The sequence below is a fragment of the Notechis scutatus genome, chromosome 1 (assembly GCF_049901735.1).
Source record: "Notechis scutatus isolate UNSWTSFEM ecotype Mainland chromosome 1, rNotScu1.2, whole genome shotgun sequence".
NCBI classification, from domain to species: Eukaryota; Metazoa; Chordata; class Lepidosauria; order Squamata; family Elapidae; genus Notechis; species Notechis scutatus.
The window spans coordinates 55651878-55665439 of NC_142009.1; the positions used below are offsets into that span (position 1 = coordinate 55651878).

The 13562-nt window shown below is 34.9% G+C and overlaps 1 protein-coding gene across 8 annotated transcripts in view; it reads right to left on the minus strand.

Annotated features, from left to right (window-relative positions):
* Nucleotides 1–13562, minus strand: part of TMEM63A (transmembrane protein 63A) — a 53193-nt gene that overhangs the window by 25480 nt on the left and 14151 nt on the right. For all 8 annotated transcript variants that reach the window (XM_087964733.1, XM_087964744.1, XM_087964720.1 and 5 more), the window contains exons 9-14: nucleotides 12297–12367; nucleotides 4489–4569; nucleotides 2918–3041; nucleotides 2404–2537; nucleotides 1547–1684; nucleotides 298–451 (exon numbers count right to left, since the gene is read on the minus strand). In XM_087964733.1, the coding sequence (XP_087820859.1) occupies nucleotides 298–451; nucleotides 1547–1684; nucleotides 2404–2537; nucleotides 2918–3041; nucleotides 4489–4569; nucleotides 12297–12367 (702 nt within the window). The remainder of the gene's footprint in view (nucleotides 1–297; nucleotides 452–1546; nucleotides 1685–2403; nucleotides 2538–2917; nucleotides 3042–4488; nucleotides 4570–12296; nucleotides 12368–13562) is intronic.

Genomic DNA, 13562 nt, shown 5'->3' on the forward strand with positions numbered 1-13562 from the left:
TGTTTATTAAATGTGATTGTATTTTATCTTATCTATATTTTCTTTGCGTTACATCAGGGGTGTCAAATTGGCGGCCCACAGGCTGGATGCATCACACACAGGCCACGGCCACTCCAGCTTCGCGAAGGGGAAAAAAATGTCGCAATACATCACGTGACAGCAATGTGATACGGCGAGTGTGACACCCATGCTTTACATAAATTAGAATTGCTAGTTAAGTTTAACCTCAGAGCTAAATCTTTTATCAAAGCATAAAGAAGCAGAGATGATTAAAATCAGATATAGTGCATTACTCACATTAAGATATTCAATGGGTTTGGTTACATAGAACTTGTCCATTGTTGAAATAATGATGGAAGGGGTTGTCAAGAAAAAGAGACCAACAAAAAGGAGTAAATTGATAAAAAGCCATCTACCCCACCAACTCCGTCCTTGAATTGAGAGATTATCCCTGTCAAGCAAAAATAGAGAAGAGAAGCAATAGCAGTGCTTATTTTCCAAACTGGTATTAAGCATATGATCTGTTTTGTTTAAAATAAAAATATGTAAAAATGGGAATGTTAGAGGTAAACCTGAAGTGGAGATTAAATGGACAAGAAATTGCTTATGCCTTTCCTTGGCCTGCTTCCTCCCCGAGTACAACCTAATCATCTACCCCAACCTCCCCATTATTTCTTCACAATGTAGCATTTGTTTGCCTTTACTGAAAAATTCAGCAGAGTCCCCACTGCAATAATTTTTACCAAGAAGTGATAGAGCTCTGATAAAAATCCCTCTATTTCTGGAACAGTGCTTGTTCAAAATGAGAGACAAATTCTTAAGATCATCTAGATTCATGAATAAAAAATGGCTAGATTTCTTTCACATTAGTTTAAAATAAGGATTTGAATGCTCAGTCTTGACTGTAAGACATGTGTATTGTTCAAGCAGAATATAGAAGTCCTGCAAAACACAGTGGTGTTTAAAAAGTTTGTGAACCTTTTGAATTTTCAATATTTTAAGCAACACTGTACCTTTAAACCATTTATAAAACTATGCACTGAATTAATTTATACTTTTAATCTGGACATCAATGTAATTGTTTTGAGATTGTATTTTCAAGATGCTCTATCAATTTCTGGCCTCATAATTTGTCAGAATATTCATGGACTGGCAGAGACATGGTTAACAAAGTCAGCCAATGGAAGCTGAATTGGCAGCTGAGAGTCTGGGTGTGGCTTAGCTCTGTGCTCTCAATTCTGAAAGTGAAACAAGTAATCTGTTCTGAGTTTCCTGACCTGCTGTTTGTGTTTGTGTTATGTTACGTTGGGAGAAACTACTGGTATTGTAAACTTTTACTTCATCTTATTATGTTTATAAAGAAATTAATGATCCTGCTAAATCAGTCATCTCTGTGTTTTCTGGACGTGAATTTATGCTCACATAATAATCTGACAATAATATAGATAGTAGCTAAGATAAATTTCATTCATCTTCTGGAAAAAAACAATGGTATCAAATTTTATTTTTTACAGATGAAATAAGAAAGAAAAATAAGATACATTACCAACAAATATCCTGAGGATATGTAGCATATTTAATATTCCATTTGGAAATCTGAAGTTCTTTGCTATAGCTTGATGGTTGAGGTTCTCCTTTGCACTTAAAGCCTTGACATTTACAGGCATTGTAATCTTTAAGAATGCTACAGTAAAATTAAGCATTTTAGTTTTTGTGGTTGACTCAGCATAGACTCATTATTTTTATAGACTGCACATAAAAAGTTGTCCTCAATTTTATGACTGTTTTTACAGCAGACACTAAGTGAATCATATGGTCAGAAGTCCAGATCCATTCCCCCAAATGGGTGTTTTTTTTGCTGAAAACCAGCAAAAAATATTGTAAATTTGATGATGTAATTGCAGATGCTGTAACCAATTATAAATGTGAACCAATTGTCAAGTATGCAAAATGTGGTCATAAGACCATGGGGGAAGGGGACAGTGTGACATTTTATGACAACGAGGAGTGCTTTTGGGGTCATAAATCACTTTTCTTGAGTTTGTTGTAAGTCAAAGACACACAAATAAAACATATTATAAGAAAACATTTACAATATTACTATATGATGTAATGTAATACTACGTAATGATTGATCTATTCAAATCAATATAGCCCAATTAAGAGATCCACTTTACTAATCAATGATATATACGCACACAGATGCCTTTTAATAGGATTTCTATGTTGAGGGATCCAATCTAGGTTGGTCACCAAGACCACCACCGGGATTTCTATGCATTGCCTTCAAATAGGATTTAATAGAGCTGCTTTGGGTTGGAAGTGATCATAGGGATAGACTGATGTTTCATTTCACTTAAAATAATTAATAGTAATAATATTTTTTAAAAAATACACACTCACATTGAGGCCATGATTATCCTCTGGAATGTTACAAAAGCCATTCCCAATGGTTTATCATATATTAGCTCCTCTTCTTTCAAGTATTCTTCCATACGTTTTTGGGCAACTCCAGTATAGTAATCTATAGCATCTTCCTGTTGAAAAGCAGAGTGCTATTACATTTTAATATTCAAGTATTTATATATAATCCCATTTCAATGTTCCATTTGTGTTTTTTTCCTTCCCTAGGTGACTAGTAGTTTCACATGCAGTTATTTCAGTAATAATAAATCAAACTTCTAAAAAAAGTTACCATCTAAGTGTATTTATAAAAAAGAAAAGCCTAACAAACATTAGGGAATATAAGTCACTTGACTGCATCTGATCCAATTGCTGAGGAGAATGAACTTAAGAAAGCAGTTCTGTTTTAAATTCTTATTAGTCTTTTCCTAAAAAGCAACTATGGCAAACCTTACCTAATTTTAAACACTGCAATGATTTAACATTTTAACTAAGAAACACAACAGCTTCTTACCCTTTCACATCCTCTGATGTTACAGAAAAAGAACTGACCACATGGCTTTGTATTTATGCAATATCTTTTACCAGTCTGTTCAAAAGCTTGGGTATAATAAGCCATATTCTTCTCCGCCTTTTTTCTGGTATAAACACATACATAAATGTGACATGGCAAGGAATTTGTTATTAAAATGAAATGTATATCTAAAATACGTACTCATTTTCACAAATTAATATTCACATGATAGACAATATACTTAAGTGGATAAAACATGTTATAAGTATTCCAAATATTTCTACTTCTTTAATTATGCAGACTTAATCATATAGATATTATTTATATAAGATTCACTTTTAAGCTTTGCAGTTAATTCTGTTAACTAGAGGATCCTAATTAGGTAAGAAAACCCTTCAAAGTCCTTACAGTAATAATTTTTGAAAGGATGTACACTTTTATTGAATTAGAAATTATTAAGAATAGATCATCTTCAATATTATAAAGTGTGCTTAAACATTTGGGGTCTTAAGCATCATCTTTTATGGGACACCAATGAAAGCAACTCTCTTCAAAGTTCAGGATTCAAAATAATCAAACAATAAATTAAAATACAACCTTAGATTCTTGTTTACAGCAGCACTGGATTTAATGGACCAAAAATGGAGAAGAAAATTACAGTGACTTAGGTGGGGTGTGAAATTGACATTTTGCTCTAGACCTCACAAAAGGTTCCATCCTATGGCATTCTTTATATTATTGTCTCAGACATACTGTTAATAACAGCATCTCAATGAAAAATCTAATTGTTCCATCAGCCATTTCTAGACCAAAGTGATTGCCTTCCAAGAATCCAAAGTGGCATTTGGTGCAACTGAAAACTGTAAACATCTTTCTTTCATCCTCATTTCCACTGCATCTGCCACCCAGAGCCACATTTGAATCAGTCCTAGCAGCTTGGATGAGGAAATTCTGCCCTTTGAAATATCTAAGAGGAGCATCTGCCTAGTGCTACGTCATTTCCTCAGAGATCTGCAAACAAAGCAGTAGACATCATAAACTTGGGATGAAGTCTACAAATGTTGACTTTCTCAAATAATTTGCTTGTTTTTGTTACTTTTGACGCATATTGTATTGCACCTTAGTCAGCAAGCAGAACATAAACCCTTCAAATAAATGTGCTAAGATGAGAAAGAAATTAACCAGTTTTATTCACCAAACTCCTTAACAGATCAGGCCACCCTGCATCTAAATAAATTCAGTACACACAATGCAGCTTCCCCAATAGGTGCACTTCCTTAGAACTTTTTAGAACAAGAGTCAAATTGATTCAACAGAAAACGTATGAATTATTTCATTGAGAGAATCAGACATTTAACAAATGAAGTCACTCTTTTGTGAGTATTACTATGACACTCTCCCAATCTGTTCTCTATTCTTGCTCATGTATAGTATTTAATAAGTTTTACAGCTCATGTCTCACGAGTTGTCTGGTGGCAGACAACCATTATTTATGACAATAACACAGAAAGCTTATTGTAGTTAACATATTTTATACAAAAACTAAGATCCTTTCTCCATACTACAGGTACCTTTCATCGGACAGGTATGTGAGTTTGGCTACATCGTAACATAACTGCACCTCCTGCACAATGCAAGTTGGATATGCCTCTCTGCAAAAGGAAAAAAACAGCTAAGTTATCACAGATTAGTTACAGGAGGATAAGCAAAGTTTCAAAAGTTTATAGTACAAAATCAAGTAGTTCAACCTCAAGGCCATTCTGAATAGGATCGAATCTGACATATTTCAGAATAAATTTACTATCATCTGCTACTACTGCTAGCTCTGTGAAACCATACCTGCTGGCAGAAATAGTAAATGGGAGGACAAGGCACTCCAGAAATTGCAATGATGGTATTTGGCTCTAATTATGCTATGGATTATATTACTAAGGGTGAGATTTAAGGATTGATTTCCTAGGGCAGCATTTTCCAAACCAATGTCTTCCATCTGCACTGTACTACATTTCCCAAGATTTCAAATCATACCAGTAACTTTGTAACTTTGTAACTTTGTCGCTTGTATCCTTATGATTTATATTGACTGTTTATAGTATGATTTGATTGCTTATTGTACCCTATGATTATCATTAAGTGTTGTACCTTATGATTCTTGACGAATGTATCTTTTCTTTTATGTATACTGAGAGTATTTACCCTTCAAAAAGACCTCGACTATGTATCAGAATGGTCAAACAAATGGCAACTTCAAATCTCAACAAATAAATGCTCTGTCTTACATATTGGCAAAAAAAATCAGAAAATAAAATACAAGCTGAATAGTCAAGACCTTATTGATGATCCAAACTCTGTCAAGGACCTTGGAATTCTCATCTCTAATGATCTAAGTGCTAGAGCCCACTGTAACTACACAGCCAAGAAGGCATTAAGAGTTGTTAACCTAATCCTACATAGTTTTTTCTCTGGTAATATCACACTACTAACGAGAGCATACAAAACATTTGCTAGACTGGAAGAAGGCGGAGCCTCCCCCCCCCGCAAAATTTGGACAGTAGAATTATAAAAAAAAATAATTTTTAATAATTAATAATTAATAATTAATAATTAATAATAATTTTATTTTATTTTATTAATAATTTAATTTAATTTAATTTAATTTAATTTAATTTAATTTAATTTAATTTAATTTAATTTAATTTAATTTTATTTTATTTAATTATTTAATTTAATTTAATTTAATTTAATTTAATTTAATTTTTAATTTAATTTATTATTTAATTTAATTATGTGCGCAAACCAAATTTTCTCTTCTAATGTGGCCCAGGGAAGGTGAAAGGTTGTCACCCCTGGTCAAGACCTTATTGATGATCCAAACTCTGTCAAGGACCTTGGAGTTCTCATCTCTAATGATCTAAGTGCTAGAGCCCACTGTAACTACATAGCCAAGAAGGCATTAAGAGTTGTTAACCTAATCCTACGTAGTTTTCTCTGGTAATATCACACTACTAACGAGCATACAAAACATTTGCTAGACTGGAAGAAGGCGGAGCCTCTGCGACGGACAGTAGATCGCAACCTCTGTGGCTATCGTCTGTGCTCTTTCCAGAGAGCCCCAATCATTTGATTAGGGGCTGAAACTGCCTTGGAGGGGCAGCGGAGTAAGAGGAAGCAGCAAGCCTGATTGTGGGGAGCCGCAGCACCCTCCCCGGGGCTTGGTTTTTTTTCCTCCCGAAGACGACTGCAGCGGTGGTCCAAAATGGCCAACCCGAAGAGGACGACTCAGCTGGACTAAGATTTGTGCAGGAGGGAAGAAAGAGGTGGATAACATCTAAACCGGGACAACTGGGCAATTTAACTAAACAAAAGTACCCCGGGATTAAGGTAACATAGAATCTTTAAGAAAAGAAAAGTGAGCAGCAAAATTACAAAGGGACAGAGAAAAAAAAAGAAAATATTTTTGACAGATAAATGGGGCTTCGAACCGGGAAAGGAAGAAGCTGGAATTAAAGATTTAATAAAATTGGACTAATATATTTTGGGAATAAACAAGTATAACACTAAAGCTGGACTTAAGATTGTCAAAGAATAATAATAACAAAGTTTACAAATTGGAGACTGGACTGTGCTGGAATATTGAGGTTCGAAAAACCTTAAATAAAAAAATAGGGGAAAAAGGTGAAGACTTTGTATAATGGAGAGTGTCACCTTTTGATAAAAATTTGGCTCAAATAAAAAGGAAAGCACTCTGTTTTTGAATGAACTGGTGTGGATATAACATTACAGAAATATTGAAACAAAGTAAGAATTTTAGAAAGTGAAAGCAGAACCAGAATAAAGGAAAAAGCAAGGAAAGACTGTTTGTGGGACTGATTGACGTTTTTGGTATAAACCCTGGACTGGAATAACTAAGAACTTTAAAAAACTGAAAGAAGAAAGAAGGAAAGTAAAGGTGGTTTCTTTTTGTGGACTTTAACGATCATAAAATATAAGAATGATGATATCTCTTCGGGAATTAAAAATGGAACTTAAAATATGAGAGAATTACTACAGGAAAGAGACAAATCACTTTGCTCTGTGCTAGAAAAAATGGAAATGGTGATTGAAGAACAAGAAGAAAGATTTTCAGAGGAGGAGGAATCCACTCAAGGAGAAGACATTTTAAATAGACAATTAATACAAAGAATGTTACAAAGAAGGAAGGTTAAAAAGTTGAGATTTAAGAAGGCAATTAAAAGAGGGAATACCTGTGAAGTTAGGAAAGGCAGGAAGACTCAGCAGAAAAGGGGAAAGGAAGATATTAAGAAAGAGAGGGATATAAACTGGAATGAGAAAAGATATGGGGAAAAGAGGGGGAGGAGAAGCAACAAGAAACAGGCATGTGAAAGAAAGAAACACAGAAATAGTAAAATGCTGAAAAGAAATTGTTTTTTCAAAGATAATGGTTGATGAATTAAAAAGGGGATTCTGCAGGGTGACAAGGGGTAATAAGAATATTTCTGCAATTAAAATATTTAGAAAATAGGGTAACTTAGATACTGATAACTCTTATTAAAGGGGGGGAAATATGCTGTGGAATCCAATTGAAAAGATGTAATGATTAATGGTTTATTGGGAATTAAGATGAGGGAATAAAGGTATATTCTAATCATTAAGGTGTCACACTCAAAATAGTAAAAGGGGGGAAACCTATACTTGTTATTTTTTCTTTGTGTGTGTGTGTGTTAAAATTTGTATTAATTTAGAATTCATTAAAAAAATGTGTAATGGAAAGGGAATATGACAGACTAAATAACCAGCTAAATTAATAAGTTAAATATAGACTATTAAAAGCAAGGAGATACTTTGGTAACTTCATTATTACTATTATTAGGCAAATATATATTGTTTATTTTTATTTTTAAAATAAATATTAAAGGATTATATTTGAAATAATTGAAATGAAATAAAAAGATGTTTAGATTGAGATTAATGAAAGAATTTAGAATTAAACTTTATTATTATTATTAGGCAAACACATATTGTTTATCTTTATTTTCAAAAATAAATATTAAAGGATTATATTTGAAATAATTGAAATGAAACAAAAAGATCTCTCAATTGAGATTAATGAAAGAGGCTAGAATTAATGTGTTTGTTTCTCTCCTTACTGAAAATTTGGAATGGAAAAGGTAATAATAGAATTAAGTATGCATATATCAATGTATAATTGCTGTCATATTTATATGTAAAGGTGATGACCCGGAAATATGTTGTCCACTAAAAAGAGATTTTTGTTTTTAATGTGAAAAACTGAATAAAGTTTGTTAAAAAAAAAAATTGCTAGACCAATACTTGAATACAGCTCATCAGTCTGGAAACCACATTACGTATCTGATATTAGCACAGTTGAGAAAGTCCAGAAATATTTCACAAGAAGAGTTCTCTGCTCCTCTACTCGTTGCAGAATACCTTATGCCAACAGACTTGAAATTCTAGACCTAGAAAACCTAGAACTACGCCGCCTACGATCCAATCTAAGTATAGTATATAAAATTATACATTGCAATGTCCTACCTGTCAATGAATACTTCAGCTTCAACCATAACAATACAAGAGCACACGATAGATACAAACTCAAGGTAAACCACACCAAACTTGATTGCAGGAAATACGACTTCAGCAACAGAGTGGTCAATGTCTGGAATACTCTACCTGACTGTGGTTTCTTCCCCAAACCCCAAAACCTTTAACCTTAGACTGTCTACTATTGACCTCACCCCCTTCCTAAGAGGTCTGTAGAGAGCGCACATAAGCGCACCATCGTGCCTACCGTTGCTGTCCTATTGTTTCTTTTTTATTTTTCTTATATGTATCCATTTCATGTATCCATAACTATGTTTATACTTATACCAGTTATCTTACAATTGCTTGACAAAATAAATAAATAAATAAAATATTTGCACCAAGACAAATTCCTTGTGTGCCCAACCATACTTGGCCAATAAAGAATTCTATTCTATTCTATTCTATTCTATTCTATTCTATTCTATTCTATTCTATTCTATTCTATTCTATTCAAAACCAGTACCTATTGTGAATTATGGGAATTGCAATTCACAAACGTGGAGGGCTATAGGTTAGGGAAACTTGGGGAAATATTTCAAATCATTTTATGAAAATCATTTCCAAAGTTGAAAAAGGCTTGGTTCACCACTAATATTATTGCATAGGTGTAACACTGAGATGCGGTGGCTCAGTGGCTAAGACGCTGAGCTTGTTGATCTGAAAGGTCAGCAGTTTGGCGGTTCAAATACCTAGCACTGCATAACGGAGTGAGCTTCCGTTAGTTGTCCCAGCTTCTGCCAATCTAGCAGTTGGAAAGCATGTAAACCAAACAAGATAGACACAGACTTCAGAGGATAATTAGGACTGCAGAAAAAAAACAATTGCTACCAACCTGCCTTCCATTGAGGATCTGTATACTGCACGAGTCAAAAAGAGGGCTGTGAAAATATCTACAGACCCCTCACATCCTGGACATAAATTGTTTCAACTTCTACCCTCAAAACGACACTATAGAGCACTGCACACCAGAACAAATAGACACAAGAACAGTTTTCCCCCGAATGCCATGACTCTGCTAAACAACTAATTCCCACAACACTGTCAACTTATTTACTAAGTCTGTATTACTATTATTCCTCTCATCCTTCCTAGTACCTATCTCTTCCGACTTAGGACTATAACCGTGTTGCTTGTATCTTTACAATTTATATGGTTTTATTTGTTTCCTAGTATGATTATTATTAGTAACCTATGACTATCACTAAGTGTTGTATCTTATGATTCTTGATGAATGTATTTTTTTACTTTATGTACACTGGGAGCATATGCTCCAAAGACAAATTCCTTGTGTGTCTAATCACACTTGGCCAATAAAGAATTCTAGTCTAGTCTACTCTAGTCCAGTCATGCTGGCCACATGACCACGGAGACGTCTTCAGACAGCGCTGGCTCTTCAACTTTGTAACAGAGATGAGCACCGTCCCCTAGAGCCAGAAACGACTAGCACGTTTGTGCGAGGGGAACCTTTACCTTTTAACACTGAGAACTATATCCTTTCTTACAGCACAGTCATATCTACACCATCAATAATTATTATACCTGCCATGTGAAAAATATAAAACAATCTTAAACAATATTGTTGCCATCCCAGAACTAGAGCAAATTACCACTAGCATAGAACCATTTTCATTACAGCATAAAATCGTCTTCTCAAATGTTATGCATGTTATCCACTGTCATTACTCAAAACACTGGAAACATTTCCTTTGCTTCCATTATTAACTCTTGTCATTTTTCAACTAAACAAATTGCTTGACATAGATTTATGTCAAGATAAAGCATCTCACACCTTTCTTTATGCTACAAAACTGCTTTTCTCAGACTGCATCTGAGGTACATTAATCTTCTTCAGTTCCAAAAATGTAGATATAGTTTTTAAATGAGGAATCCCATGACTTGATTATCCATGTCTGCCTGAGTATAGAAGATTCTGAGACATTAGATAGAACATGTATAATGTTAACTAATTTTGAATCAAATACAAATACTCAGCTCTTCAAGCCAATTTCTTTTAAGAAAAATAATTTTGAGGTAAAAAGAGCCTTTTTAATGAATTATTGTTTTCAGTCTTCTTTGTAAAGCATTCTAAAACTCTTAGATTAGCCTCTTTCCCAGCAATTTACAGGCTCAATCAAATTGGGTCTTTCTCTCCTTGAATGAGACTGGATTTATATCCCCTCAACATTTAAATCTTAAAGGGAAGACTTGAATATAAACAAGAGGAAGAAACTGGCCTAAGACATCAACAGAAAAGCATAAAACTTGCAGAAAACACTACAGGTCAGAATCATCTGCAGAAAGGAAAATTTTTGATCAAAATGATGAAAGCAGAGTCCCACATAAACTTTGCCCCTTTCATATCTTCATGAAACTTCATGACATCCTTACAGAAGAAGAAAAGCTTGCATTGCCATACCTGGCCTACTAATTTGCCTTTCTTGCCTTCCTTTATATCAGAGGTGTCAAATTCGTGGCCAGCGGGCCAGATGCATCACGTGCTGGCCACCTCCAATCCTGGTTTAGTGAAGGGGGGGAAAGTCATGATATGCCATGTGATGACATGACATCGCAAGTTTGACACCCGTGTTTTATATCATAAGCATATACGTATTGGGGTTCCCATCCCCCCCCCCCCCCCAACGACCCTCCAATCCCGGGTGCGCGGCGGGCGGGCGGGCGTGGGAGGCTGTAAGGCTCCAATCGGGGGGGGGGGATGAAGGGGGGGGGGGGGGGAGGGGGATATATCTAAACTAACATCAGTGTGTCTAGTTGGCAACTTGATTTTCATTCCAAATTAGAGAGAGAAAAAAATACTTCTAATGAATTCCAGAGGACATTTTAATTACTAATTCTATTTGTAACAAGAAGGAATACCAAATGTTGATCCCATTGATAATAATGGAAGAAATTTATATTTAGTAAAATTTGTTCCAAAATTTTCAATGTACAATATCAAAGCTTTCTTTGCATCTAGGTGTTCCATGGAAGATCTTCCTAACAGAGATTATATTGGGCCTGTTTCCTGTATGTGCTTCAGGAGGACGGAATCATGATGTGATATGGTCAATGAGATATTATTTTACTGCCAAGAGTTGAATGGGCTTGTTCTTGGCAAGTAATGTAGGATTTTATGTTTTGTTGATATTGGAGAAGGTGTAGTATGGGAATGAGAACTATAACCAGAGTACTAATTGCTGGCATAGTGAACATCTCCCCAAATGCCTTTGAGAATTAATATATCAGTAAATCAAATGCTTTCCTTTCAGCCAGATTAATCTACTTCACCCTGGACCTTCTGTCTATATGAAATATAGAAAATAAGTTGTGAGAATTTTAGGGCACAGGGTTCTGATCAGAATACAGTGATATAGTCTACTAAAAGTTTTTAGTAATATAAGTAATCTCATGAGTGAGAGGGGGGTTTAAAAAAGATAATTACCTCCTTATTTCCATGTGTACAACTCTATTTCTGACTAAAAACAGACATTACTTTTAAAATAAGCACACAGCTGCACAGAGCTATGTATTGATTTTCTGAGCCAATGTCACAGAGGTCCAGTCTGGGATACGTAAGCTGGTCCTTCCCATGGATTGCACCTGCCTGTTGCCCACAGAGGGGGACTAATCCAGTTACTAGAATATCTTGAAGGAAAATAGAAGAATTACAGTACTCACTTCTCAGTATACCTGACTGAACTATTGCAACTAAGAAAACGTACATTTGCAAATCTTTTTATAAAAAAGAAATTTAGGTTTTTCTTTAAAAAAAACTTACCCGAAGTGATTTTCAATGGTTGTTGCATTGGCATTTTTGGGGAGACCGGTTATGAACAATGTGCGTTTTACCTACATATTAAAAAAAACAAGAGTTTCTCAATGAACTGACCAGAGAGAAAGATTGAAAGGAAAACTGAAGGGCTAGATCATCTCCAAAGTCCCTCCAAACCAGGGGTGGGATTCTACAGGTTCACACCTATTCTCTAGAACCGGCTGTTAACATTCTAAGCAGTTCGGAGAACTGGTTGTTAGAAGAAATTACTGGCCTAATCCTGTAAGGAAGGCAGGAAGGAAACATTCTGGTGTTGCTTACAGAAACTGCCTCTCCGTTAATCCTTATTACATTCGTGGCAGGACTAGACTTCCTGTCTCAGAAATGTCTCTGGAGTTTTTTCCCCTCCTTTGCTGGTACTTTGCTTGTGTGGAGTGACCATTCAAAATTACAATGGCACTGAAAAAAGTGACTTATGACCATTTTTCACACTTACGACTGTTGCAGCATCCCCGCAGTCATGAGAGGCCAGGCGAGGAGATGCATGCCTCAATGTGAGTGAGGTTGAGTTGGCCACACCCAGCCAGTCACATGACCACCAAGCCACGCCCACCAACTAAGCCACGCCCACAGAACCGGTTGTTAAAAAATTTGAATCCCACCCCTGCTCCAAACCCCTTCTTTATATGATTCTGTGACCGACTTCAATTCAGTTCTCTTTCTAACCTAGACACATTTATAAATTACATTAAATTTAGCTTTAGTTTTTAAATTGTTACCACCAGGGATATTTATTAGATTTCATTGCATGTTATATCTATGTAAGCTAATATGGATCCTAGAGATAAGTAAGTCAAAGTAGTATTCCTTCTAAGCAGACCAGATCTGAATCTAACTCTACCCAAAGTTCTTTAGAGGGACACACATAATAAGCTACTATGAATGCAAAAAAAAATTTTTTTTTTCAGAAGTACTTCAGCCTCCCACAGCTGTGAACCCACTTTTACAGTTCCTTGAGGACACAGAGATAACATTACTGATAATTACTGATATCCAGTAGCAAAAACAACACAAAAACTCAATTTATTTCATTTTCTTTTTGACAATTTAAAGCTTGAAAGCAAGTGATTAAGCCTTTAGATAGTTATTTCTGAGCTTTAAACTTCATGTTAAACAAAAAAAAAAATTACAAATATTTCTTATCTATGTATCTATCTGTTGGGTATAAATTTGCAATAACAGTGAATAATTTGGAATATTTGAAAATTCAGA